Source organism: Salvia hispanica, chromosome 1 (genome assembly GCF_029641045.1).
Source record: "Salvia hispanica isolate PSC_SH4W2 chromosome 1, Shi_PSC_v1, whole genome shotgun sequence".
Lineage (NCBI taxonomy): Eukaryota > Viridiplantae > Streptophyta > Magnoliopsida > Lamiales > Lamiaceae > Salvia > Salvia hispanica.
In genome coordinates, this window is record NC_142692.1 from 35,336,473 (window position 1) to 35,364,453 (window position 27,981).

General features: G+C 40.9%; 3 protein-coding genes across 9 annotated transcripts; 2 read left to right on the plus strand and 1 right to left on the minus strand.

Moving 5' to 3' along the window:
* The first annotated feature begins 107 nt into the window (after positions 1-107).
* LOC125223151 (outer envelope pore protein 21B, chloroplastic-like) lies at positions 108-2,013 on the plus strand. Its single transcript, XM_048126156.2, has 5 exons — positions 108-429; positions 926-1,000; positions 1,293-1,445; positions 1,534-1,632; positions 1,740-2,013. The coding sequence occupies exons 1-5, from the start codon at positions 337-339 to the stop codon at positions 1,821-1,823; spliced, it is 504 nt and encodes a 167-aa protein (XP_047982113.1). The 5' UTR covers positions 108-336; the 3' UTR covers positions 1,824-2,013.
* Positions 2,014-17,646: 15,633 nt separating this feature from the next.
* Positions 17,647-18,593, plus strand: LOC125219993 (RING-H2 finger protein ATL80-like). Its single transcript, XM_048122093.2, has one exon. It carries the CDS (start codon positions 17,781-17,783, stop codon positions 18,306-18,308), a length of 528 nt encoding a protein of 175 aa, XP_047978050.1. The 5' UTR covers positions 17,647-17,780; the 3' UTR covers positions 18,309-18,593.
* Positions 18,594-23,857: 5,264 nt separating this feature from the next.
* On the minus strand, positions 23,858-27,979 carry LOC125221834 (monosaccharide-sensing protein 2-like). 7 transcript variants are annotated; one of them, XM_048124117.2, is made up of 7 exons: positions 27,692-27,979; positions 27,532-27,575; positions 27,140-27,259; positions 26,335-26,895; positions 24,851-25,782; positions 24,578-24,765; positions 23,858-24,498 (listed from the first exon to the last, which is right to left on the minus strand). In XM_048124117.2, the coding sequence occupies exons 3-7, from the start codon at positions 27,216-27,218 to the stop codon at positions 24,057-24,059; spliced, it is 2,202 nt and encodes a 733-aa protein (XP_047980074.2). In that variant the 5' UTR covers positions 27,219-27,259; positions 27,532-27,575; positions 27,692-27,979; the 3' UTR covers positions 23,858-24,056. The 7 variants fall into 7 exon arrangements, with proteins under 7 accessions (XP_047980074.2, XP_047980076.2, XP_047980075.2 ...); XM_048124119.2 differs by having other exon boundaries at positions 27,505-27,575; XM_048124118.2 differs by having other exon boundaries at positions 27,502-27,575.
* Between the last annotated feature and the right edge of the window lie 2 nt (positions 27,980-27,981).

Genomic DNA, 27,981 nt, shown 5'->3' on the forward strand with positions numbered 1-27,981 from the left:
CATAAAATAAAACATGTATTTTCCAAAATAAGACCCTGATTGATTATTATGTAAATAGTTTTTGAGCAAAATTGACCATGTATCCCATTTTAATTTATGACTTGAGTTGTTTTTCTAGTATAACTGTTAATTAATTGAAAACGTTAAATTTAACTATATTTGGAGACACGAGTTTTGGCGGTATAGCTATTTAGTGACGCTTAAATCCAAAACCTTCAAATTGCGATTTCCGCCATATCCATTAGTAGTTAGTACTGTACCATTTTTGAGCTTTGGTAGCTACAAGTCTACAACCAAACCCTAGAAAGATTCAACATTTCTTTGTTTGATTCACAAATGGAAACTTCGCTTAGGTATGGTGGAGATTCCAAAACTCTGCGAATTCACGCCAAGGAAAAAATCCCCATTTCCCCCAATTCCATCTGCCAGGTTGAAAATTCTTCTCTTTTTCTTTTTTTTGCTGATTAATCTCTTCTACAATCGTGTTTGCTTACGCAGTTACCAGACTCCAGACTGTATTTGGTACTTGCTTTTACTTGTATTTAGTAGCTCAAATTTGAGTGTAAAATGATGTGTTGTTTCTAGTTAGAGATACGGTGTGAAACTGAACTATGTTGTTAAGAAATGTTGTTTCTAGTTATGATTTGGAAGCGATTGCTATTTTTTTGTGTTGATTGATGAGTTTTCTCAAGGTAGCTCCTTTACCTGTTTAATTGGATTATTCTGGTTTTCGATTAGTAGCTCTTTAGCTCATCTCCTAATCATACAACGTTAGATATGCTGAGAATCCTTGGTTTCTTGTTTTCTCGCAAGTTGTTTAGAACGACGTTCAAGAGGTTGTTCGATGTCACTTTTTTTATTAGATTCTCGTGCTTTTTTTTATTCGTGCTTAATTGTTAACTTGTTTGTGTCTTTTGATTGGAAGATTCAAGGAGAGCTCGACACGAAGCTTGGAGCTCCTACTTTCGTGCACGGCTTGATTAGATACTTCCATCCCGAGGTGTATTTTTTTCGTGTTTTTCAATTGGTTAAATTGATTTCAATTTATCACATCTTCAGCTCAATTTATCCCAACAGCTTTTGATGTGTCATCATTTAGACAAAAGAAGGTAGCTCCTTATCATGTATACTAAAATTTGGAAATATAAGTACGAAAATCATGGGATTGTTTCTTTTATTATGAGATGAGTGATTGCACATTTTTCTTTTTCATCCATCGTAGTATTTGATTTGCTTTCCATAGATATAAAATGTAGTATCCAGAGTTTGACATGTTTCCCGGCCTTTTTTAGTCATCGGCTAGCCTTGGTGTGGGACTTCGATACAATAAGCGGGATAAATTGCACTACCACGTACGTGGGAAGAAGGCATTTCCAGTGACTGCAGATAAATTGTTTAACTTCCATGTTAAGGGTCGTTGTAATATCGATGAGGACTTGAAGCAGGTTACTCTTATTCTCATTGCCCTAGCATGCTATTTTCTTGATTTTTTTTCCGGGCCAACCATCAACCTTAACGCTATGTTGGACGCAGTTTGATTACTCTGCTGCTACTGAGTTTGTTTGGAACATCTTTGATGTTAAAAAGAGCCAGGATGTACGCATCAAGTTGGGATACGATGTTATCGATAAGGTACATTTGCTCTCCTAGGGGAGTTCTTTACTCTACCTCACTGTTTGTCCCAAATGAAATGAAATCTCGATCATCCTAACACTCGCCTTATATGGTCATGTCTGCAGACTTCATATTTGCAGGTTCGGGAGAACAATTGGACATTCAATCTTGATCAGAACCGGAGATGGAATGTGAGGTACGACCTCTAAACACATGGCCCGATCCTGTGCCTGTGATGATCTATCATTCGGATTGACTGTAATCATGATGCTTTTAACTGTAAATCCTTAGGAGTTGTCGATGTTGAAACCAGAATTCATTTTTGTATACCTATTGAAAAATTTATGCAAATGCATTTTGAATGTGTTGTCACAGGCGTTATAATGCTTTTTCTTTCTATGAAGGTTGTGCAGTTACAGTCGTTATTTTATTTGAATTTTTCAATATTTCCATACTCTTTGTTCGCGTAGTTGAGCTGTATTCATTTTTTGGTCGTCCCGTTAAGTAGTTTCTCTTTTATGACAAAAATCAACAGATTTAATCTCCCTTTATGGATGTTTTAGCTATAAAACTGGGAGTGATATTTACTAAACGATGTTACTAATTTACTATTTTCTGTTTTGGGTTATCCATAAAATTACTTACATTCTATTTGTATTAATTTTCACTAATAATATTTTAATTATTTTTTTCTATCTCTCATCTACTTACTAATTTTGCATTAAAATGTGTGTTGTCTACTATCAATACTATTAACGGGGACGAAGGTAGTAAATGTATGATACCTCACATCGAATTATGGTTCCACTTTCTAAATCGGAGTTTGAAGAGCGTGCAGTGTGTAGTGATTGCTCTGTCTCTTCCTAGTGCTTGTAAAATTATCAAGCCTCCTAGATCCAGCGAATCGTCTAGATCGAGGGTCTAGGAACTCGCGGAACTGGAGAATCTCGGTCGTTGGATACACAGAACACTCCTTCAAAACCCTCAACCACGAATACTAAAATTTAGCACAGGGAAGTAGGGATCGATCCCACAGAGATGGATGCGTAATGATTATGCATAGAGATCTGGAAACTATTTTTTTGGTTTGGCTGCTGCCACGCATTTTTTGGGTTGAGGAAATTAAACTAGGTTTGGAAATGAACTCTGCTATGCTAACAGCTAGATCTAGGCAGAAATGGATATTGCATGAAAACTAAGTCCAGGCAATCACTAGATCTAAAGACTCGTAACTAATTTACCTAGACCAGGGAATTTAAAATGCAAGTGGGACCCAAAAGCTGAAAAGGTAGACACGGACGAAAAGAAAAGCTGCAGAATAACTAACTAAAGCATCAACTGAAAAATGACTTCATCTTCTCCGATGGACTCGCAAGAAAACTCGGTAAATTTAATCGGACGCGAGTCGGAAACAAACAATCAGATTCAAAACAGGTAGGTGACATACGAAAAGATAACAGAAAAATCTACGCTACTAGACGAAGCCAAACAGAAACAGAGCATAACACTTGAAATTCATGCACAAATCTATCTCCCCTACTCAGATCCAAAACTCGGATGCTAAATCCACTCCGGATCCAAGCATCCGACACAAAACTCCAACCAAAAACAGCTCCATAACAACAGATTTGGATTCTCCACAGATCAACAACAACAATTACAGATCAACAATCGAACTCCCAGATCAAACACCATGTCGACAGAGAAAATAGCTCAACATAAATCAACTCCAACAAAGGTAAATGAACCAAACAGAAATGCATAGGAAATTAAGCAACATCAACAGCAGATTCGACTCCCGAAAGTGAAGTTCGAAAAAACAAGAAACAACAAACTGAAATTAAAATGATTGTATCTTCGCCCTCACGCGGACGGTGTTACGTCGGAACTACTGAACTCAAAAACGACCCCCTTAACCAACCAGAATTTCCATTTCCAAGTGTGTGTGTGTGAGCTAAGAGCGAGAAAAAGTCCCTATTTCGTGCTGCATACTCCTCCATTTATAGGCGTTGAGGTGGGGCCCAGCGAGGTATAGATAGACCTTGTTGCCCTCAGCTATTAACTCCCTTCCTCTAGCCTTCTTTTCCTTCAGTTTTGATCAATTTCTGCTCTGTTCCTCGCTAGACTGTTTCCTCCAGTATCTCCTGGATCTAGCGCTTTATCACACACCTGGCTTAATCAAACATGTTAGACCCAGCAGAAATGTGATGCTTTTCACTATATAACCAATGCATGAAATTAGCCTTATCAAACTGCTCACACTTAAACCATACTTGTCCTCAAGTATAAAGACAAGAGAAAAGAATAAGGCGAATTTCAAAGCATGGTTATCCCTTGACCGACTCTACAGACTCTAAACAGACTCCTAGACCTAGACACAACTGGCACAATTTTTAGACACTAAAATGAAAACACATAAACACATATGCATGAACTGGCTTCAACTTTTAGGCAACCGTCCCCACAAGATTAAGGTCAATCCAACAGGCTGCACTCCTCCAAATAGGCCCTTTCCCTTCCTCTACCTAGCCAATCTGTCAGTTCGTCAAGATGGCCTTTTACTTCCCCAATTGTTGGATTCACTCGATCACTCATTCCTCACCAGGGATGTTAGGACCAACTCTCTCTTAAGTCATCGCCATACCACTGAAGCGTCAGGTTATGAGAATTTTCTCCTTCTAACCTTCCCTTTTTTTTTTTTTTTTTTTTTCCTGGACTTCGTCCAGCTTATACCTCCTTAATTTCTTGGACTTCGTCCAGCTTATACCTCCTTAATTTCCTGGACTTCGTCCAGCTTATACCTCCTTAATTATACTTTTTGATTTCCCTCCTCTGGACTTCGTCCAGCTTATCCCTCCAGATTATCATTTATTTCATTATCTCCTCCCTAAATTCTTCTCCTTCAGCATTCAGTGGCAGCCCATTTACATGTGTTAGCTCGAAGTTATTGAAGGCTTATAACTCGCTTTTAAGGTAGGGCTTCACAACTGAGTAAGTAAAGGCGTTCTCTATCGTTCTCGCTTCACTCAGATTGGCTCGGCTTATTAAAGAAAAAGGCTTCTAATTTGGAATACCTCCTATTTTCAATTACTCTCACTAAGGGAATCCTGCCATATTATATTCACCGGTTCATGCGACTCAAACAACTAGACCTAACGACTCTTATATCAAAATTGCATTGACTCCTCTCCCCCTCCCACTTCACTCAAGTTTGGCCTCAAGCCGTCGTCGTGAAGGGGAAATAGAGAGATCAATGCAAAACAAGCAGACAGAACTTCTCACACTTAGACCGAGCATCGGGCTAAGTGGGAGAAGATAAAACAACACAGAAAAAACAAAACAACTCTTCACACTTAGACCGAGCATCGGGCTAAGTGGGAGAAAAGAAAACAGAACAGAAAACAGACAAACAAAATGTAAAAGGAAAAAAGTAAATGTTACTTGGTCATGGGGTGGTGTTCACTTCAGGGGCTGGCTCCCTCGGGAGCCAGAATGTGGTGGGATTCCGGGACGGGTCATTTTCACCTTCTTCTTTGCTGGCTGATCCAGCTCTTCCTCTGCTTGTCCTGTCTGGGTGGGTACCGACTTTATCACTTGGGGCTTTGATTTGGGTGGGACTGGAACTTGCTTTGGAACGGTCGGGGTGGTCATCTGCTGGAGTGACTTGACGGAGGGACTGCTCTGGATGGGCTTCTTGACCTCACTGCTTGACCCAGGAGTTGCCTTCGTCTGGGTCAAGGGGAGTGTTTGCTGCATCCACTTCAACATCCTCATGGAGAGCTCCACTGCCTCCGCCACTCGTTCACTTTGTTTGGCGCATTTCACGGCCAAATCCTCCACATTGTCCCTCAGGACCTTCACTTCCTCCCGATTCCCGTTCAATTCCTTCCTGATCCCGCCGAGTTCCTTTACCATCTCCTTCCTCAGCAACTGCATCTCCTTTCTCACTTCCTGGACTTCCTTCCGTAGCTCCTCGATCTCTTCACTGGGCATGGTCTCCTCAGCTTCCTCAGGCTCTGCAGTCCCCTTATCTCCTAATGAGTAGAAAAGGGTCTCGGCACCTCGAGTTTGTAACAACCCCTTGTTGAAAAAATAATCAACACTGAAAACCTCCGGGGGGTCGCACATAACTATCAGAGGAGCGGATTTGGCGATTTTCATATCAATATTCCGCTGGAGGTAGGCGCCGAGAAGGTGGCATGTGTACATATGGCGCGCAGGGTTGCTTGTCATTTGGTGGCAAGCCTGAGCCAGCCAATATCCAAGATGCACCTTTATGCCCTTTGCCATGCACCATGTGAAGTATAGATCGGTGGTTGTAAGAGCGGCATTTGCTGTTCCCATCAAATTGTAGCTTATGAAGGTCTGAGCAAAACGGAGGATGCGGTTTTCGATGTGGGATGCCTTGGAATAGCTGGATTTGAACGCTCCAGCCTTGGGGTGGGTGATCAGGTCCCATGCCGTTTGCACCTTAAAGCCCGGCGTGTTTTTGGGTGCGCCGATCATCCTCTCATTCCATTCCCCTTCATCGTCCTCTGCCTGGGTGAACAATCCAATCCGCAGTGACCACTCCCGGATGCTCATCTCATACTCTTCGTTGAAAAGCCGGAACGTTATGGAGTCAGCGTCCAGATCAGTAGTATTTTTCAATCGAAAAGTGGAGAAAAACTCCCTTGCCAGATCCACCGGCACCCTTTCTTGGCTGTGTCGCAATAGCCACTCGAATCCTATCGAGGAGATGCAGGCGCGAAACTCCTTGTTACATGCGATCATCTTAAGCTCCCTCGAGCTATACTGCTTCCCGGATTTGGTCATCTTCCCGGTACCACACCTCTCCTTGTACACCGCAGTCCTTTTTTGATCGTCGAACTGTCTCATCGCTTCCAGTAGTTTCTTCGTCAGCCAGACTTCCGGACGTCCAGGAATAGGTACTCCTTCAGCTTCTTCTGATTCATAGTCGGATTCAGGGGCAGGCTCGTCTTGTTCCTCGGTTGAGGGAACGTCAGCCTCTGAGGAAAGGGTATCCTCAACCTCCTTGACAGAGGGAGCTTTCCTAGACCGTGTAGACATAGTCGCCGTGCCCTTCCCTTTTCTTGCCCTTTCTTTCGCCAGGCGACGCTCTTCCGCTTCCGTCCCTTGCCCAGGGGACTCATTTTTTCCCGTATCGACTAAGTCGTCTACTTCATCAAGTAGACTTCTCCTGGCCCGTCTCCTTTCTGCCCTTCTGTCCTCTCGGGGTTCGTCTGCATCCTGGTCGTCCACCAGGTCCACAATCAACTTCATTCCTGCATCCACGTCCTCTGGTACTTCAGTCATCTGCAGATCTGCATCTGCAAAAAGTTTTTCAGGGATTTCCCCCTCACCATCCACAATCGGGGTTGTCCCCTCAATATAAACGGGGTTCTTCCCCCTGACATCACTCGGGGTTGCCCCCTCTTCCATGGCTTCAGAGGTTGAGACTCTGAATTCAGCCGGACTAGCCACAGCAAGGTTTCCCCCCTCCACATCGTCATCACCCTCAGATTTAGGGTTTCCGTCACCATGCAACTCTGTTTCATCCACCTTCCCGCCGTTCGTCGGTCCACCCTCTTCGTCGCCCGCCTCCTGCGAAGCGGTCTCTGCATTTTGTGGTTCAGAGTTCGGCTCTCTCGCTTCTTCTTGAGGCAATTCTTCTTGAAAAACTGAGGGTTCGGCCGCCAAATCCTCTGGAATCGACGTTGGTGGAGTGGCCGCCGCGGATGTCATCAAATTAGCAGAAAAGAGGGCATATACTTCTTTTGCTTTCTCGACGCTCCCCAATTTTTGCGTCAATTAGGCTAACAAAGTTGGGTCGTACTCCGCTTGCTGCGAACTTCCGGTGGGCTTGGCTGATTCCATCGCTGTAGATCTGAAATTAGACAAGAATTTGGTCGATTTTGGGTTAGGGTTTGTATTTTTTAGAGAGAGAGAGGATGACAGTAGAGAGAAGGGAGAGCAAATTCAGGTTGAGTATGTGGAGAGAGAAACGACAATTCGCCTCCTTTACACGAAAAGGTGGTGCGGTTGCAGGCGTGACGTCAGCAGCCGTACATCTTCCATAAATATCGGTGATTCGAATTTCAAATTATTATTTTCCCTCCTTGATCTTTTCCTTCATGCTTTCCTTCCCTCATTGATTTCCCTGACCGTAACCCTACACTAAGAAAAGAATGAAGACGCCAAACTCCTTGGTCAAGATTAGAGTACAAGATATAGATTCCCCTTGGAGTCTGGTGCTTCGAAAATGTTTTTGGGAGATTAAATTTTTTACTTTGTTTGGATTTTCTTAAGGTTTCCGAAAGTAATTAAACTATTTACAAATTATCCTTGAGTATTCTCGAAATCCCCTGGTTCAGTATGTAAAAACATAAACATTTTCCTTGACCCAGGAGTTTATCGAGAATACTTCCTTGCCTGACTAGGCGACAACCGAGAGTGCACGTAGTGGCATTTCCTCCACTACGCACAACTCAGAATTATCCCTATAGACTTTTAATCTATGACCATTAACAAGAAAAGGAACAGAGTTAGAGGCACTTCCCTGGATTTCTACTGCTCCGTTTGCGCGGAGGCTAACGATGGTATATGGGCCAATCCACTTAGACTTCAACTTCCCTGGCATCAGCTTGAGCCGGGATTGGAAAAGGAGCACCTTCTGTCCAACATGGAGTTCCTTGACCCGGAGATTCCTATCATGCCATAGCTTCGTCTTTTCTTTGTACCACATGGCAGACTCATACGACTCCAGCCTCATTTCCTCCAGTTCTTGTAACTGCAATTTCCTTTCTTCTTCGCAAGCCATAGGCTTCATGTTCAACTCTTTTACTGCCCAGTACGCCTTGTGCTCAATACCCACGGGCAAATGGCACATCTTGCCAAACACAAGCCTATAAGGCGACATTCCAATAGGTGTCTTAAAGGCAGTCCTGTAAGCCCATAGTGCGTCACCGAGCCTCTTACTCCAGTCCTTCCTTGACAGGTTAACCGTTTTCTCCAATATCGCCTTGATCTCGCGATTAGATATCTCCGCTTGACCGTTAGACTGAGGGTGGTACGGGGTGGATATTCTATGGTGAACACCGTATTTCTTCATCAGAGCCTCGATGGTGCGATTACAGAAATGCGTCCCTTGATCCGAAACGATTGCTCTAGGAACTCCATATCTGTTGAAAATATTGGTCTGCAGAAATTTTGTCACTTCTTTTGATTCACATGTCGTTGTGGCCTTGGCTTCTATCCACTTAGACACATAATCTACTGCAACCAATATGTAAGTATTCCCACAAGATGACGGAAATGGTCCCATGAAGTCCATTCCCCATACATCAAAAACTTCACAAACAACCACCGGGACCTGAGGCATCTCATCCCTCCTAGAAATTCCCCCCGTTCGTTGGCATCTCTCGCAGCACTGGCAAAATTCAAATGCATCTTTATTCAATGTTAGCCAGTAAAAACCACTATCCAGGACCTTCCTTGATGTCTTCCTTGGTCCGAAATGACCTCCACATGCCAAAGTATGGCAATGAATTAGCACGTCCTTTTGTTCCCATTCGGGAATGCAGCGCCTAATCACTTGGTCTGAACACATTTTCCACAGGTACGGATCATCCCAAAAATAGTATTTAGCTTCGCTTTTAAGCTTCATCCTCTGGGCTCGGGAAGCTTCTTCTGAGCTTGGCACTTCTCCCGTGACCAAGTAATTTGCTAGATCGGCGAACCATGATTCTGCGTTAAGTGTGCGCTTTCCTTTATCAGATTCTCCAAGACCGGTTAATGCCAACACAGCTTCCCAGCTTATCGGTCTAGGGAGTTCATCCAGACAGTACAAATGCTCTTCGGGGAAAGCATCAGGGATGGCCTCTTCTGTTTCCCCTTGATGAATTCTACTCAAGTGATCGGCCACCTTGTTCTCCGTTCCTCTTTTGTCCCTTACTTCCCAATCAAACTCCTGCAGAAGCAATACCCATCGGATCAACCTTGGTTTCGACTCCTTCTTAGCCAGTAAGTACTTTATTGCTGCATGATCCGTGAAAACAATAACCCTTGACCCAAGTAGATAGGGTCGGAATTTTTCAAATGAGTACACGACAGCCAACATTTCCTTCTCCGTGGTATCGTAATTTTTTTGATCTTGATTCAGTGTTTTGGACGCGTAGAAGATCACATAACTTTTCCCGTCTATCTTCTGCCCTAGGACGGCTCCCACAGCGAAATCGCTCGCGTCGCTCATTATCTCAAAAGGGTAATTCCAGTCTGGCGCCCTGATAATTGGTGCAGTCACGAGTCTATCCTTGAGCAACTGAAATGTCTTTTTGCATTCTTCATCAAACACGAACTCCACATCGTTGTGCAACAAATGAGTGAGTGGTTGCGCAATTTTTGCGAAGTCCTTGATAAACCTCCTATAGAAACCTGCGTGACCCAGGAATCCTCTAATTTCTTTTTGACTTGTGGGGTAAGGTAGCTTTGAAATCACTTCCACCTTTGCCTTGTCTACTTGAATTCCTCTATCAGAAACTACATGACCTAGGACAATGCCCTCAGTCACCATGAAGTGACACTTTTCGAAATTCAAAACCAGGTGCTTCTCTTGGCATCTTTGCAGCACTAGGTCAAGGCTGGCCAAACAAGTATCAAACGAGTCTCCGTATACGGTGAAGTCATCCATGAATATATCGATACATACCTCCAGCAGATCCGAAAAAATACTCATCATACAACGCTGGAACGTTCCCGGTGCATTGCATAGACCAAATGGCATCCTTCGGTAGGCATAAGTGCCAAAAGGGCATGTGAATGTGGTCTTTTCCTGATCCTCTGGGTTGACGTAAATCTGGAAATAACCGCTGTAACCGTCAAGGAAACAGAAATACTGTTTGCCAGCCAACCTCTCTAGCATCTGGTCAATAAATGGTAAAGGAAAATGATCCTTTTTGGTGGCCTCATTCAGTTTCCTGTAGTCAATACACATCCTCCATCCAGTAACCAGTCGAGTAGGCACCAACTCGTTTTTGTCATTTTCTACCACTTGTATTCCTGATTTCTTAGGTACCATGTGAACCGGACTGACCCACTCGCTATCAGGGATGGAGTATATGATTCCCAGGGACAATAGTTTCAAAACTTCCTTGAGTACCTCCTCCCTCATATTCGGATTCAGCTTCCTTTGTGGATCTCGTCGAGCCTTTGCCCCTTCCTCTAATCTGATGTGGTGCATGCAAAGATCGGGGCTGATGCCAACTAGGTCCGAAAGTGTCCACCCTATGACCTTCTTGTTCCTCCTAATTACGTCCAGCAACATACTCTCTTGTTCCTCAGTCAAGCGGCTGCTGATTATCACTGGACAAATTTTCCCTTCCTCTAGGTACGCATACTTGAGATTCTCAGGTAAGGTTTTCAACTCTTTCTTCGGTGTGACGGCTTCCTGAGGCAGGGGGTTTTTCTCCATACTTCTTGTCGCTATTCCCTCTAGACTTGTTCCTTCGTCTGGGCTCTTCCCTTGAACTGACCCTGCTGATTGGAATGACAGTGGTTGTTGGCAGAATGCCATGATCGCTTCATTGATTTGGTCGTCCGTCATGTTCCGAGTAAAAAGGGTTTCACACCATCCTGTCACCTCCTTCTCTACAGCTTGGCTTAGCTCAGAATTGTTAATCTGTTCCTGCATTAACTCAGTCTCAAGATATTCTTGGACCAGGGGGTTAATCACATCCACAGCATGCAAATTCTCAACATCGAGTGGTTTTTTCATCGCTTCATCAATGCTGAAGGTGTACTTCTCCCCATGATAGTCTAGGCATATTGTTCCATCAAACACATCAATAATAGTCTTTGCGGTGCAAAGGAAAGGTCTTCCCAACAGCACCCCGCTAGACTCAGCAGATTCATTATCACTCATTTTTATCACATGAAAATCAGCCGGGTACAGGAAATCATGCACTCTAACTATGACATTTTCCAACACTCCCTCAGGAGAGATGCATGTTCTATCGGCTAACTGAATTACCACTTTCGTATTTACCATGCTAACTCCCACCAATTTTTTATATATTGAAAGAGGTAAAACATTTATCGATGCACCTAGATCACACATGGCATGCTCAATTTTAATATCACCTAGAGAAATAGGGAGAGTGAACATACCTGGGTCTGTGCATTTTGATGGCATCCTTCTTTTCTGTATCACTGCGGACACACTTTCTCCTATGACAATCTTCCCATCAGGTTTGGTTTTCCCAGCTATGAACTCTTTGATGAACTTGCTGAAAGTGGGTATCTTCAGAGCTTGTAAAAAAGGCAGGTTAATCTCCAGCTTGCTAAATATTTCCACAAAATCCTCTGGATCATCCTTCTTTTTCTTGGCTTCCCCTCGGTATGGAAATGGCTTTGGTCGCTTCACTGCATTTGTGGAACTCCCTGCGGGGGTCTCACTAACCTCCCCGCTGCCTTCTTTACTCTTTAATTCAGGTTCTGGATCAAGGAAAAATGGGTCACTTGGTCGAGGTAGAGATCCCCCTAAATCTCCCTCCTGGAGATCATCCTGAACAAGGACTTCTCTGGGTCTAGGGTTATCCCCTTGAGACTCTCGGCTTTCTTTTCCTTTGATCACCTGTGAAGGTATCTTTTCATCACTCTCCAGCGTCGGTCCTTCATAGCCTCGTCCGGATCTCAAAGTGATTTGACTAATGTTTGCTCGGTCTGGTGGCTTGACCGTGGCAGGCAGTCTTCCTTCATTTCCCCGCATTTCATTCAACGATGTGGCTAACTGTGACATTTGCTTTGCCAGCATGTCCATGGCAGACTTCTGCTCCTTTTGAGCATCCTGAATTTTGTGCACCACGTCATTGTTAGCCTGCATGTTATTCTGCATGTGTTGCTGAGAGCTGACCAGGTCATGCACCATATCATCTAGATTCCTCTGAGGCCGGTAATTTGTTTGATTTGAACTGGAACCTTGATTCTGACTTGTTCCAACAATCTGGTTCTGGCGATAATTTCCCTGACCTCCCTGATTGTTGTTGAACTGATTTGCTGGACCTTGGTGATTTTGTTGGAAATTTTGATTGTTCCCCGAAGTATTCCTTTGATGTGGTGGCACATAGGAATTCTCTTGGTTATTCTGGTTCCTGCTCCAGTTATGCTGATCCCCTTGATTACGGTAGCTCCAGTTGTTCGGCCCTTCTTGATTCTTCCCTGACCCGTTAGAATTATGCTGCGGTCCTTCCTGATTCCGGTTGGGCCAATTCTGCTGGTTCTCCGCTGGACCTGGGTATTGCAATTGCAGTTGTTGGTTTCCTTCAGCCCACCTAAAACAAGGGTTATCCCTCCATGGTGCATCCTTAATCTTCCACTGGTTCCAGCTTATATTTTGATTGTTTTGGTTCCAATTCCCCATCGCATTTGCTTGAGCTTGAAACTCTCCATCGGGTGATGGGCTGCTATAGCATTGGATTTGATGTTCCTCCTGACTAGGGGTATTCTTCCTTTCAATGGCATTTAGCAGTGCCTTCTCCAATCGATCAATCCTATCTCTAACCCCTTCTCCTTCTTATTCCTTAACTGCATTCGCTGAACTTCTCCTCATGATGGCACGCGGATTGTCATACGCTTTCTTCGCGTCAATTAATCTTCCCAGAATTTCGCGCGCTTCACTTGCCCTGTTCTTGGTAAAATCCCCCCCGCTCGAGGAATTCATTAAGTCCTTGGACTCAGGATTTGCTCCTTCATAGAACAAATAAAATGTTTCAGCCTCCATCATTCTATGATTAGGACAAGCATCAAGCAGTCCCTTAAACCGAGACCAATATTGGCTTAAAGACTCATCGTAGTCCTGCTTGCATTCTTGAATCTCCTTTTTGAGAGCATTTGTTTTGTTGGACGGGAAAAAATAGTCCAGGAATTCCAGTTTGAAATCCCTCCACGTGGTGATTGAGTCAGGCGGAAGCCTCAGCAACCATGTGTTGGCCTCTCCCTTTAAGGCAAATGGAATCACACGCAAGCGGTAGTCCTCCTCAGTAGTTTCGTTGGGCCTCTTCTGGATGCTGCATAGCTTGCTGAACTCGTTCAAAAATTCGTAAGGACACTCGTTTCTCCGCCCTGAGAATGTAGGTAAAACGCCAAGCACATTTGTTTTAATCTCAATAGATCGCTGGCGCTGATTCGACACTATGGCATGGGCTGGCTCTCCATCCAGATGTGCAGTGAGTGAACCAATTTCTGGGTCTGTGTCCACTACGTTTGCCATTACAGATTCCTCTTCCGAATGTTCAGTTTCTGATGACGACTGTGGATCCTCCTTCCCCGATGAATTCCACTCTTCTTCGCTTCCTGATTCAAACGGAAACGGATCTACTGTTGACAACCCTGATCTGGTAGTAACGGCGGATGTTGATTCCTTGACTTGCCACCTCAATTGGACGTTCCTTGACCAAGACGGGTTGCTCCAGACTCCTGACCGTGAGCTTTTGCTCATAAACTGTCAACAAAAAGAAACACAAAAATTAAAACTATATACACCAAATCTCTAAACATATATAAAAAAAAACTACGCCATCCATCCCCGGCAACGGCGCCATTTGAAGAGCGTGCAGTGTGTAGTGATTGCTCTGTCTCTTCCTAGTGCTTGTAAAATTATCAAGCCTCCTAGATCCAGCGAATCGTCTAGATCGCAGGGTCTAGGAACTCGCGGAACTGGAGAATCTCGGTCGTTGGATACACAGAACACTCCTTCAAAACCCTCAACCACGAATACTAAAATTTAGCACAGGGAAGTAGGGATCGATCCCACAGAGATGGATGCGTAATGATTATGCATAGAGATCTGGAAACTATTTTTTTGGTTTGGCTGCTGCCACGCATTTTTTGGGTTGAGGAAATTAAACTAGGTTTGGAAATGAACTCTGCTATGCTAACAGCTAGATCTAGGCAGAAATGGATATTGCATGAAAACTAAGTCCAGGCAATCACTAGATCTAAAGACTCGTAACTAATTTACCTAGACCAGGGAATTTAAAATGCAAGTGGGACCCAAAAGCTGAAAAGGTAGACACGGACGAAAAGAAAAGCTGCAGAATAACTAACTAAAGCATCAACTGAAAAATGACTTCATCTTCTCCGATGGACTCGCAAGAAAACTCGGTAAATTTAATCGGACGCGAGTCGGAAACAAACAATCAGATTCAAAACAGGTAGGTGACATACGAAAAGATAACAGAAAAATCTACGCTACTAGACGAAACCAAACAGAAACAGAGCATAACACTTGAAATTCATGCACAAATCTATCTCCCCTACTCAGATCCAAAACTCGGATGCTAAATCCACTCCGGATCCAAGCATCCGACACAAAACTCCAACCAAAAACAGCTCCATAACAACAGATTTGGATTCTCCACAGATCAACAACAACAATTACAGATCAACAATCGAACTCCCAGATCAAACACCATGTCGACAGAGAAAATAGCTCAACATAAATCAACTCCAACAAAGGTAAATGAACCAAACAGAAATGCATAGGAAATTAAGCAACATCAACAGCAGATTCGACTCCCGAAAGTGAAGTTCGAAAAAACAAGAAACAACAAACTGAAATTAAAATGATTGTATCTTCGCCCTCACGCGGACGGTGTTACGTCGGAACTACTGAACTCAAAAACGACCCCCTTAACCAACCAGAATTTCCATTTCCAAGTGTGTGTGTGTGAGCTAAGAGCGAGAAAAAGTCCCTATTTCGTGCTGCATACTCCTCCATTTATAGGCGTTGAGGTGGGGCCCAGCGAGGTATAGATAGACCTTGTTGCCCTCAGCTATTAACTCCCTTCCTCTAGCCTTCTTTTCCTTCAGTTTTGATCAATTTCTGCTCTGTTCCTCGCTAGACTGTTTCCTCCAGTATCTCCTGGATCTAGCGCTTTATCACACACCTGGCTTAATCAAACATGTTAGACCCAGCAGAAATGTGATGCTTTTCACTATATAACCAATGCATGAAATTAGCCTTATCAGAGTTCAACAATTTAATTCAACTTTCCGATGTCGGATTCTAGGTCACAAGCCAAAATTGTAACTTTATGCAATGCTCTAAATTTTAATTAAAAAATCGAAAGTTCATGTCACGCTTTAGAAATTGGGTTTAATTAATTGCATAGCATATGTTTCTTAATAGATTAGGTTACTACTAATATCAGTTCCTAAATCTGGGTAGGGTCAAAAATTCGACCCAAGAAAGTGGGTTAGGATCGGGTCGGATTGCTTTACTGTCAACCTCTGGATTCAAATTAATTTTGGGTGGGTCGGTCCACTCTCTTTCCACTAATATATTTATATATTAATGCGACAAATTTGAGTTGAAAAGTGCATTATTATTGCACCCAAAAAATGGTTTTAATTGAGGCTTTCATTTGTAGACACACAAAGTGCTTCGAGATTACGTGTGGATCGGATCCATTTCCACTCAAGTCAAATGGTTTGGACTATGAATATCATGGGCCAAGTAATGATTTAATGATTTGAAATCGCAAAGTTGTCATTTGGATTGATCACAATTTTGCAATTGGTTTGATATAAGTTTCTTTTAGATTTTATGGGTACTAAGTATGATCTCGTTCACTGAAGCAAATCTTACACGTAAAGGGATATTAACCAATTCTACTGTGATTTCGTTTCCAAACCAATCAGTGTGGTAGGAGTAGTGTCTTAGTAATTTTTTTACGTCACACTTTTTATGTAAGATAACTTATATATGGATATTGCGATGCGTCATTATATGTGAGTCATTAATTAGTTAATATCTGTACTCATGTCTCATCACGTTCGATTGCTTATTCATTGAAGCATATATGGTTCATATATGAGAGGAGACAAACTAAACTCCAATGAGATTTGATTTTTGTGACTGATTTAGGTATATAATATGGTTCATATCTCTTTTATTTGAATGAGGATATAACTAGCAAATATAATTGCTAAATGATGTGTGGTCTCAAATTCTTTCACATACTTGAGTTTAACAAAAGTGCATATCAAAGCTAACTCCTTTTGCTTTAAAAAACAATAATCTTGTAGGAAGCATATTTTTCTTGACCACTAATCATGTGATTTTATGCCCAACTACGCCTCAAAACTTAAAGTAGTAGTACTAATTAAGGCTAGTCCACAAGTAATGGAATTTTATTCAATAATTTCTTGAATTTTTAATATACTATTATTCCTATTCACTCAGCAAAAGTCTTGGAAGAAAATTAAATAATGCTATAAGAACTTAGGTATCTTTTTCGCGTGGCCTTAAAATAGGGGGTGGAAGAGCTATTCACAATATAATAGCATTATTTTATTCAGTAAAATATACTCTTACTCACACGGACGCTACTAACATGATCTTAGCTAACAAGTAAAAATTTAGTAGTCCATACATAATTGTCAGAGGTAAATCAACTATAATTAAAAAAGAAAAGAATAATAATTTTTACAATTATAGTTACTGAATATATCATATACCAACGTAATAAAGTGGAGTACTTTTATAGTCAAACAAATATATGAAAAAAAATAGTAACTATCAAGAAAGTGGAAATTTTGATCTTTTTACTTCTGATTAGAATAAGGTAAATAATAAATAAAACATTACAAATAAGAAAAAATGAGTCCCAAAATAGATTTACTTTGTCGGTTTGGAGATAGAAATGCTTCCTTGGTAACATGATTATTAATTCAATGATTTAGACCGATAAAAGCCTAGTTTGGTAACAACTAACAACAGATTAACATGCTTCACACATATACTAGTTTTGATTTAATCGCAACTTAGCTTATTTTCAGCCACATGTATTTATAATTGTATGTAGTCCAATCACATTTCACGTACCAAAATAAAACTCAATTAATTATCTGATCAATTAGGTCCAACTCTAGTTGATTGAAATCATAGAATTTCTTAAATATTTTGCACAAATAAATGAACTAAAAATGTTCCCAAAGTAGCAGGGATAGTAGATTTTCTTCTAAATTGCGTAAACGCCCCTGCATTAACGGTATTTCCCAAATCAAAATGTTAGTTTAAAATCAAATCGAAAATAAACTTCAGCTTAAGCTTTCTGCTCAAATCAACCACACACACTCTCTCTCTCTACCGAACTTTCTCTCTCTACATGACCGCCCGTTCACGGCAGCTCGGCGGCTCGCCTTCCGAAACCCCCTCCCCGCCGGCCGACGCGCTCGACTCCGATTTCGTCGTCATCCTCGCGGCGCTCCTCTGCGCCCTAATCTGCGTGCTCGGCCTCGTCGCCGTCGCGCGCTGCGCCTGGATCCGGCGCCTCGCCGGGAGATCGGCGCCGCCGTCGCAGCCGCGGCGGTCGGCGGCGAACAGAGGCGTGAAGAAGAAGGTGCTGAAGTCGCTGCCGAGGGCGACGTACGGCGAGGACGCGGAGCAGGCGGCGAAGCTGTCGGACTGCGCCATTTGCCTGGCGGAGTTCGCCGCCGGCGAGGAGATCCGCGTGCTGCCGCAGTGCGGCCACGGATTCCACGTCGGATGCATCGACACGTGGCTCGGATCGCACTCGTCGTGCCCGTCCTGCCGCCAGATACTGGTGGCGGCGCGCTGCCGGAAATGCGGCAATTTGCCCGCGGCGGAGGGCGGCGGCGACGAGGAGAATCGCGTGAATAGGTTTTTGCCTTGATTGAATTTTTTTTTGAAATCTCTCTCAGTCTCAGCTGCTTGAAATTAGGGAATAGGGATTGCGAAATGGAAGGATTACGAAAGCAATCGATTTTTTTTTTTTTATTTTGTATAGATTGAAATTTGTGGTTTGAGTGGCATTGTTTGGAAGCTCGCAATCACAAAATTTGGTAAGTTAGGTTTTTAGGAAGATTTTATTTTTATGGATAGTATGAAGTTATTTATTCAATGTTTTTGTAATTTATTAGCGGTGAAAAATTATATTATATTTTTAAATACTTATTTATACCGTTTTCTACAATTTATTTTCAATAATTTTGTCATAATCCAGAATTAATTGTTAGTGATTGAAAAAAGTGAAAATAGAATGTGCTCTTAAACTTCCCTTTTATTTGATCTATCTGAATTCTAGTATGAATGTATACACTGGGGCCTATGTAATTTAAATATTTATGTTGTAAATATAAATTACTACCTCCGTCCCTCAAAATTTGCTACACTTTGACCTGACACGGGTTTTAAGAAATGTAATGGAAAGTGAGTTGAAAAAGTTGGTAGGATGTGGGTCCTACTTTTAAAGTATTAATTTTATAATAAAATGTGAGTAGGAATAAGTTAGTGGAATATAGGATCCACTACCAAAAATGGTAAAAAGTGAAGTGTATCAAATTTTCAGGGACGGACCGAAATGGTAATATGTATCAAATTTTCAGGGACGGACCGAAATGGTAATATACAATACAAATATTAAAATAAAATCTTTTATTATACACTTTTGAAAATTCACTACATACTTATTTCTAATATTTTTACTAAATAGTAGGACGAGTAGTAATTACAGAAAAAAAAAATGAATAATCTTTCATGAATAAGTTCAACAAATGACTAGGATAAATCAATAAATCAATTAAAAAAACATGATAATTTTGTCATCATTGAGAACTTGAGAATGAGATTCCATAAGTAAAGATACAAACTTTTTTATCATCAATTAATCAGGCAGGCTTTATGTCCAATCAATTAAACTTAAAATGGAGGTGAAATAGGGCCAAGATCCCCTGCTGTGTGCACAGCCCCTGCTGTGGCAAATACACACACATTCAATTGTTTTATAATAAATAAAACTAATATTTTAATATTTATACTTTAACAATTAAAAAATATTTGTATGGAACAGCACCTCCTGCTGTGCTAACAGCCACAGCAGGGGATCCAAACCCGGTGAAATATCACTTAATCATGCAGGTGAAATAGAGTAGCTTCTAATTACTACTCGCTCCGTTCCATATTTGGAGTCACATTTAGTTACGGCATAGATTTTAAGGAATTAGTGGATGGTATAATAAATGAAGTGAAATGGTAAAGTGTGTAATAATTGAAGTGAGTTGGTTGAAGATGAGTCCCTTTTTGACTTTTTGGTGTTTTATTTTTATTTTAGTTTATTTTAATGTAGATAATGACATTTTGATGTAATTTTGATGAACAATGGGTAAAATTGTATGATCAAATATGAAAAATTCTAAATGTGACTCTAAAATTGGGATGGACTTTTATGGCAAAATGTGACTCCAAAACTGAAACGTAGGGAGTATTACTTTGTTTTTTGTTTTTTTTTTTTAACTAAAAATCATTCCCAATTTTTTCATGTCTTTTCTGCACTACTATTCCACTGCTAGCCAATTTTGGCTCTAAATAGGTAAGTATATTTATAATAAAAAATAACTATAACAAGAAAAAGAGTGACCGGAGCTATTTATTAAAAAAATTGTCTTCTTAAACACAACCAATAAAATAGTGATGAGTTGGTTAGATAGTGGTCGAATTTTCTTACACATATATATACACTTGTCGTATCAGGTTTGATGGAGGTTTTAATGGTATCTATATTTGATAAATGTAAGGAAACGAGAGGTATGTATTTATTGTGAATAAAAAAGTTTAATATTTTAATCACACAAGTTACTAATTTTACTCCCATGATTGTTTTAATTATTTATTTATAGACTTGATCGATTGTTTATTCATTAGATATTAGTCAAATCAATTAGTGACACTTAAGTTTTTAAGTCGGTAGCCAAATAGTAGTACAACCTAATTAAAGACATCAATATGACAATGTTGATGAAATCACATGCTTTGTTTTACAATATACTTTATGTCCTATTTCTTGTCGAATTTTACATGTGTTGGATGATGTTTCAAACATATGAAAGAAATTAAGTAATATCCATTCGATTCGTTTTAATTTAATTAATTTATATTCTTTTCCTAAACGTTTCAATGATCCAAACACCATTTATTTAAATAAAAATTGTCCCAAAATTAAATGTCTGAATTAAATTCGGACAAAGAGAACATAATTTTTCATAGAATTTTCAAAATAGCATGAGAATGAATTTTAGTATTAATTTAATGTGCTTTTTCTCATTTCTTATCTTCTGTAGGCTCCTAAGTAGATCGAGGAGAGAAAAAAGTGAAATGTGCATACTTAAACACTGAACAAATCGGAAGATAAATTGTATCCTAGTTGGTAAAAACGTTTCATCCCATCAATAGATCGAAGGTTTGAATAACCCAATTTCCCATCTTAAATAAGAGTAGCTATATTGAAAATTTTAAAAAAAAAATTAATTTAAATAATCAATAAAAAATCATTTATCTTTTTCGTTTTATTATACTATAAGTTGTGATGCCCGAAGAGTTTGGTAAACAAACTAATAAGCAAAATGTAGAATTATTGAAGGGATCATTGAATACGTGTTGAAATTTTGATCATACCAATAAACTTCCACTCCAACTACTATCCATTTTTCATTACATTAATCATCCAAACCTTACTCAACATTAGGTTGTAATAATAGTGAACTTATATTAATTAATAAATGGATTAATTTTCGGAAAAAAAAACATACAAAATTTAGTATTATTTTTGTACTCCTATCATTTTAAAAATATTGCAACTATAATATCATATTTTTGTATATATAGAGGGAGTGGAAGCATGCCAAAATAAATTACTGGAGTACTATTTACAGTGGACTTAGCTAATAAATAGCTTAATTACTTAGTGGATGTAATTATTTCAAAGTGTAAAAGTTAGGCGAAGATAAAGGAAAAAGATAAGATTGTAGATAGTTATTACACCCAAAAATTCATGCCACTTAATGCTAGTGTTACTATCTAAATAATTGATTAGTAATTTAATATCATTTTCAGGATGAGCGCCATAATTATATAGTTGGAATAAACATAAAATATCGAATATTGTTGTGAAAGAAATAGACTTTTTGTATAAGTTGACGTAGACCGAGTCTTCTTCGTTCATGAATAGTGAATTCTACTAGTATGACCAAAATCTAGAGTTACGAGTTTACTCTGTTAGACTCATCACAAACGCAACGTTTATATGCGCAAATTCCGTCAGACCTAATCATAAACGCAACGTCTACAGGCATGAATGCCGGAAAATTATTTTGTCCCAATTGTTATATTTTTATCTTCTCTTGAGAATGCTTTTTCAAGTGATTCGGTTCACTAGTAGGTGATTGTTGTATAGCAATTTGCACGAAATTGAAAAAATAGTTGAAGTTTTTATTTAGTACTCCGTAGTATATGAATACTACTATTATGACTAAAATCTTAAGTCACAAGTTAATCATTTTAGACCTAATCGCACACGCAACGTTCACAAACGCCAAAAAAATGGTTTGTATTGGTCATATTTTTTAAATTTCTCTGAGAGTACATTCTCGAGCGATTCAGTTCACTGGTAGGTGATGGTTATATAATTAAAAAAAATCAGATTCTAAAAAAAGTTTCTAAAAATGGCTTAGTGGGGCCCTCCTCACCCGCCCGATGTGTGAGTCATTGAATGTACAAGTAGTCAGATAAATAAATAAACGTTCTAATAATGTCAGCTGGAGCAAGACACGTGTTATCATGTTCACTATGGTTAGTAGAGTATATCCTCTAGGGCTGGCAATTTTTAACACGACACGATAACACGACACGAACCGATACGAAATTAATGGGTTTGGGTCAGAGCTTATCGTGTTCGTGTCCTTATCGGGTCGACCCATTAAGGACACGAAAATTCCGTGTCGTGTTCGTGTCGGGTTCGTGTTATCCGTGTTCGTGTCGTGTTCGTGTTATCCGTTAACACATAATATTTTAATATTACTCCCTCCGTCCCACTTTAGGAGTCCCGGTTTACTACTTTTAGGTGTCCCACTTTAGGAGTCCCGGTTGGAATATTCCATAATTGGTAATAGGCCCCACATTCCACTCACCTTTTTTCACTCACATTTTATTATAAAACTAATATATAAAAGTAGGACCCACATTCCAGTATCTCTTTTCACCAACTTTTCTTTATATTTCTTAATACCCGTGCCGAACTCAACCGGGACTCCTAAAATGGGACGGAGGGAGTATTATTCTTATTAACATATAATTTTTAATATTATTATTCTTATTAACACATAATATTTTAATATTATTATTCTTATTATTTTCATTTTTCAATACTTATTTTCGTGTCATTAATGGGTTCGTGCCGTGTTCGTGTCGTGTTGACCCGAAACGGTTCGTGTCGTTAATGGGTTGGTGTCGTGTTCGTGTCTGAGGGTAGCGGGTCGTGTTCGTGTTCGTGTGTGAGGTTTTCTTAACGGGTCGTGTTCGTGTTTGTTGTTATTGTGTTCGTGTCGTTATCGTGTCGACACGATAACAACCCGACACGCACGATTTGCCACCCCTAATATCCTCTATCTTCAACCTCATGCAAAGAACATGCTCCAACCTCATATTTTTTGATAAATCAGGCATAATATGTGATTTTGGCTTCTTATATTTATTTGTTTTAAGTTAAACGTTACATTGGAAAAGAGTGTGAGCTTTTAACTTAGTAGTTTTCATTGGAACAAGGCATTACTTAGGTTTCTTTGTCTATTTTTGGTAGTTTTGAGGAAACATGTTTTTTCCTTGTATTCTAGATGGTGTTCAATGCATTAACTGAAATTTGCAAAACATAATTAAAAATTAACGACTGGCTCTCCTTTAAAGAATATGTATATTAGGATTATAAAACTAAACAAATTAAACCGTTTATTGTTTTAAATATATAAAAGAAGAAACTAAGCCAATTATTGTGGAAATGAGAAGTATTGAATCTTCAATTTAAAATACAGAATTAGTTTGGTATACTTGGAGCTCTGAGTTACTTGAAATATTGTTACTAGTTTACAAATATTTTTTTTTAAGTCCACATAAATTTGATTCCAATTCTAGAATTTATTAATTTTCATTTGATAAAACCTCATGATATATAAATTTAAATCGTAGTTGTAGTTTTTTTCAAAAAAATAATACTGAGATCTGAATGGCTGATGAAGCGATAGGCTTTCAAAAATGAACCATTTTAAAGGGCTCAATTTCAGAAATCTAGCCCAAAATTGTACCCCTATTATGAGAATCCTATTTTTATACAAATTCTATCTGTTATTTAAATTAATTTTTTTTACATGTATGGCATATATCTCATGTAACATGTAATAACATTTAATGAAAAAATACCATTAAAATAAAATTAAAATGCACCCAAAAATTCAAATCTGGGACCTCTCATTGTAACAAAATGCTTAAGCAACTGTAAAATTCAAAGAGCAATGCTACTGCACACTGCACCAAACTGCTTGGGATGGCACCACCATCCACGTCAGCACGGCCGACGGTTCGAGCTCCGTCCCGCGGTCTATTCGGTCTTGGCGGCCCCTTGCTTGGCCCCGACGGCGAAGAACTCCGTGATGACCTCCAACGGCATCCCCTTCGTCTCCGGCACCCTCAAGAAGATGAATATCCACGAGACGACGCAGACTACAGCGTAGATCCCGAACACGCCGGCTAAACCGATCGAGGTCAGCATCACCGGGAGCGTGTATGTGACGATCACGTCGCATATCCAGAAGACCAACGCGCATATGGCAATGCAGATTCCGCGCACCCTGGTTGGGAAGATCTCCGAGCATAAGATGTTCGGGATCGGCCCGTACCCCATCACAAACGTGCAGAAGTAGATAACGACGCAGACGGTCGAGACGACGGCGTGGACGACCTCTCCGAAATCGAAGACATTCCCGATAACGAGAGCGACGAGGGATATCACTAGAACTGGTATTGTTGTCAGCAGCAGTGACCTGAAAATAGCAACCGAAGCCGGCTTAGCTTCGACTACGCATTTGATGAATATATGAAATTTGGATACGAAAGTCATACCTTCGACCGGCCACATCCATGAACCTCATAGCAATGGCGATGCTCGGAAGCATCAAGAGATTTGTGACGGCGCTGATGAGGAAAGACGCAGAGTTGGAGCCGAGGCCAAGGTTCGAGAGAAGAACGTCCACCCCCGCCTGCTGAAGGATTTGAGGCGTGTAGTAGAGAACGCCGTTGATACCGGAAAACTGCACCGAAGAAAGGATTCATCAGCTAGTAAACACGAGAGGCGTCCGTTTAAAACACGAGGTTAGTTTTAATAAGTATTCGTACCTGCTGCAGTATTTGGATCCCGATCCCGACAATCAAAGCCCTTTTCACCCCTGGCTCGAGAAGGGCCGCCAAAATCGAGACTTCTCCAGCAGATTGCGAAGGGTGCGCCATTGCAGGTCCGGCTGGGCGCTGATTCATAAGATCTTTCGAGAAAAGGGCCGGTTGGCTCACTAAAGCCGCCGCCTGGATATAGTCTCCGTCGACATTAGCAGCGTGATCTCCGGGGATTGAAACGAGAGAGCCTCGTCTCGAGCCAGGGAGACCACCCTCCTGGTGCAAATATATCCTCTTAAAACCTCCCTCTTTCGTCCCGTCTTCCCCTTCTCGTTCGGACCATTTCCACGCCAACTGCCAGCCACCGCCGATGCCCATGCTACTCGCATCTCCGGCATTCCCCTGCATAGCCAGGACGCTGCCGTGGGATTGAGGCCCCATTCCGTCCTTCTCTAGACTCGTTGTTTGGCGTGAAATCAGCGGACTATGCAAGTTATCGTCGGACTCTACATCATCCGATCTGTAACCCTCGCCTTCTTCTCTCTGCAAGCTCTCTTCGTCCCACTCTTCGTCGTTCTTCATATTAGGCTCGGCGGTGCTGAACATGCTGCCGAAGTTTGGGAACAGCATGCTTCGCATGCTCCCCGTCTCCGGAAGCTTCTCGTGGACGCTGCCGAAGAGCGTCACTAGAGGGTCCATAAGAGGCACGCTCGGAGTTACCAAGCTTCCTTGGCGAGAGACGATGCTGAGACGGCTCTGCCCAGTGACGGGCTTCGCAATCCACGAGAGCCCCTCCTCAGGTCCGTAGAGTTTGATTGCGCCTCTGTCTGCGGTCGGCTCCTGGTCTTCGTCTAACTCATCTGCTGGACCGATGATGTACTCTTCTATCGATGCATCGCCACCGACAGCGAGGCCTTCGACCAATAAAGCCATTTCACCTGGGGATGAAAGAAGCCCGATTAGTCTAATTTACACCTCGTTCAAAAGTATTTCAACAACGCTGTTATTCATATCCGTACAACTACGCCCATCGTAAGAACATTCTAGCATTCGATATTACGACCTTCTAAAATTTTCAATCGATGCCGAACCAGACATTGCAGAAAGTACGAAAGAAAATGCTATTTCGACAATGGTAACCGAAGTTCTATAGATTTTTAGCTCGTTGTAACACTTGCTAGACTAACATACCAATTAGAAACATCGAGCACGTGATTTTCGACATGAATTTCAAGAGAGGGCAAAAGGAAATATTTTCAACAACCATAGACAACTCAGTACAAACAAAATTAAATGTATAAGATGGTAAGAAGGTTGTCGTGTCCAAATTGCAAAAATCAGGCATCACGTCGATAAGACTAGTAATTAAACAGTTGCTATCAAGCAAGATCAGCTACACCACAAGTTAAAACGGCGTGATAAGCAACGTTAAGTCATGCCATTCAATACACAAAGTGACATTTAAAAGTTTCTAAATTGAGCAAACATACCAGAAACGTCCTCCCTGCCACGTAGTCTCTGCAGCACTCGTTTGGCCTCGAGCATCTTCCCTTTACTCACGAGCCATCGAGGAGATTCAGGCAAATAGAAGACAGTCAAAGCAAAATACAGAAGAGCCGGGACAGAAAGAACTCCCAGCATCAACCGCCAGCTAGGCGAGGCCAGCAACGACATCCCAAAAATCATACAATACGCCAGAAACATCCCACCTGAGCCCGTGAACTGAGGGAGTGTATTCAGCAGGCCTCGTATCTCAGAGGGTGCAGTCTCGGATATATAAAGGGGGACGAGAGTAACAGCAAGTCCAATACCAAACCCATTCAACAGCCTTGCTAGGAGCAGGACATAGACGTTAGGCGACCACAGCATTATAATCCCACTTAGGAAATAGAACATGGACGAACAAATTAGCATAGGACGTCGACCAACCCAGTCTGAAATCGTCCCCGAGCAAGTAGTGATGAGCGTGGCACCAATGAGGGACATTGCCACGATAAGCCCTTCAATGGCGGCCGACAACTCAAGCTCTTTTTTAATGTAAACAACAGCACCTATCACACAAGGATTAACCAGATAAGCATAAAAACGAAAACTTTAACCAAATGCTACTAATTGATGCCAAGAATCAGCAATACAAGCATGATTTTTTTCAAGATTAGACACAAAACAATATGAATCAACAACACAGAGCTTGATTATCCACAATATAACTCTCTACAACACTTCAAACATATGTAAATCAATCAATCTATCATAAAAAAAACTACTAAAACATAATCAAAGTTGAGAAATAACCAGCAATGGTTGCATTATCCCATCCCTGCAAGAAGTTGCCAATTGTGGCAGCAATAGCCACCAATGCAGCTCCGTTCATCTTCTCAAAATCGAAATCAGCAAACTTCAACCCTCAAATCTCTGTCCAAACCAAACACAAAGATCAATAAAACAGTATCAATTCAAGAAAGAAGAATGCAAAACACAGATCCTCATAAACCTAGGCTCAAAAATCAGATTCAAAATTAGCCATCAACATCAAGAAAAGGGCAGAGAGAGAGATGGTATTATTACCTATTGAGAAAAGCTAAAAGGGGAAAAATTGAAATAAGCTGCTCAACTCACTACGCCTACTAGCAAAGTGTGAAATAGATATTTACTACTACCTCACTAGCTTTAAATAGAGAGAGAACCTAGATAGTGAGAGACAACCGTTCGAGGACAGCTATGTAAGAATCTGAAATATCAGCAAACATGGGATGAAATTTGTGGGCGGAATTTGACAAACTAATGTCTCAAAAGAGCATCTTTTAATGTAAAAGTGAGACTAAACTGAAAGCAAAACGAGGTTAGCTTCATCAGCATCCATGTGGAAAGACAATCATTCGATTAAAGAGTAAAGACTGCTCCTTTATGAAAGGATTCCTCAAAACTACAGAGCCCAAAACTTAACACGCGAATTCAAGAAAGCCCATGAGCTCAAATTCGGAATCTTGGAAAAAGATCGAATCTTTGGGAAGGAAAAATTGGATCTTTTTTAGACAGCAGAAGCTAGATAGAGGGAATTGAGTTTGATGAAGAATATGACAGAAAATATTAGATACTGTGAATTCTTGGATCCATCAATTTTCAATATCAAGCAA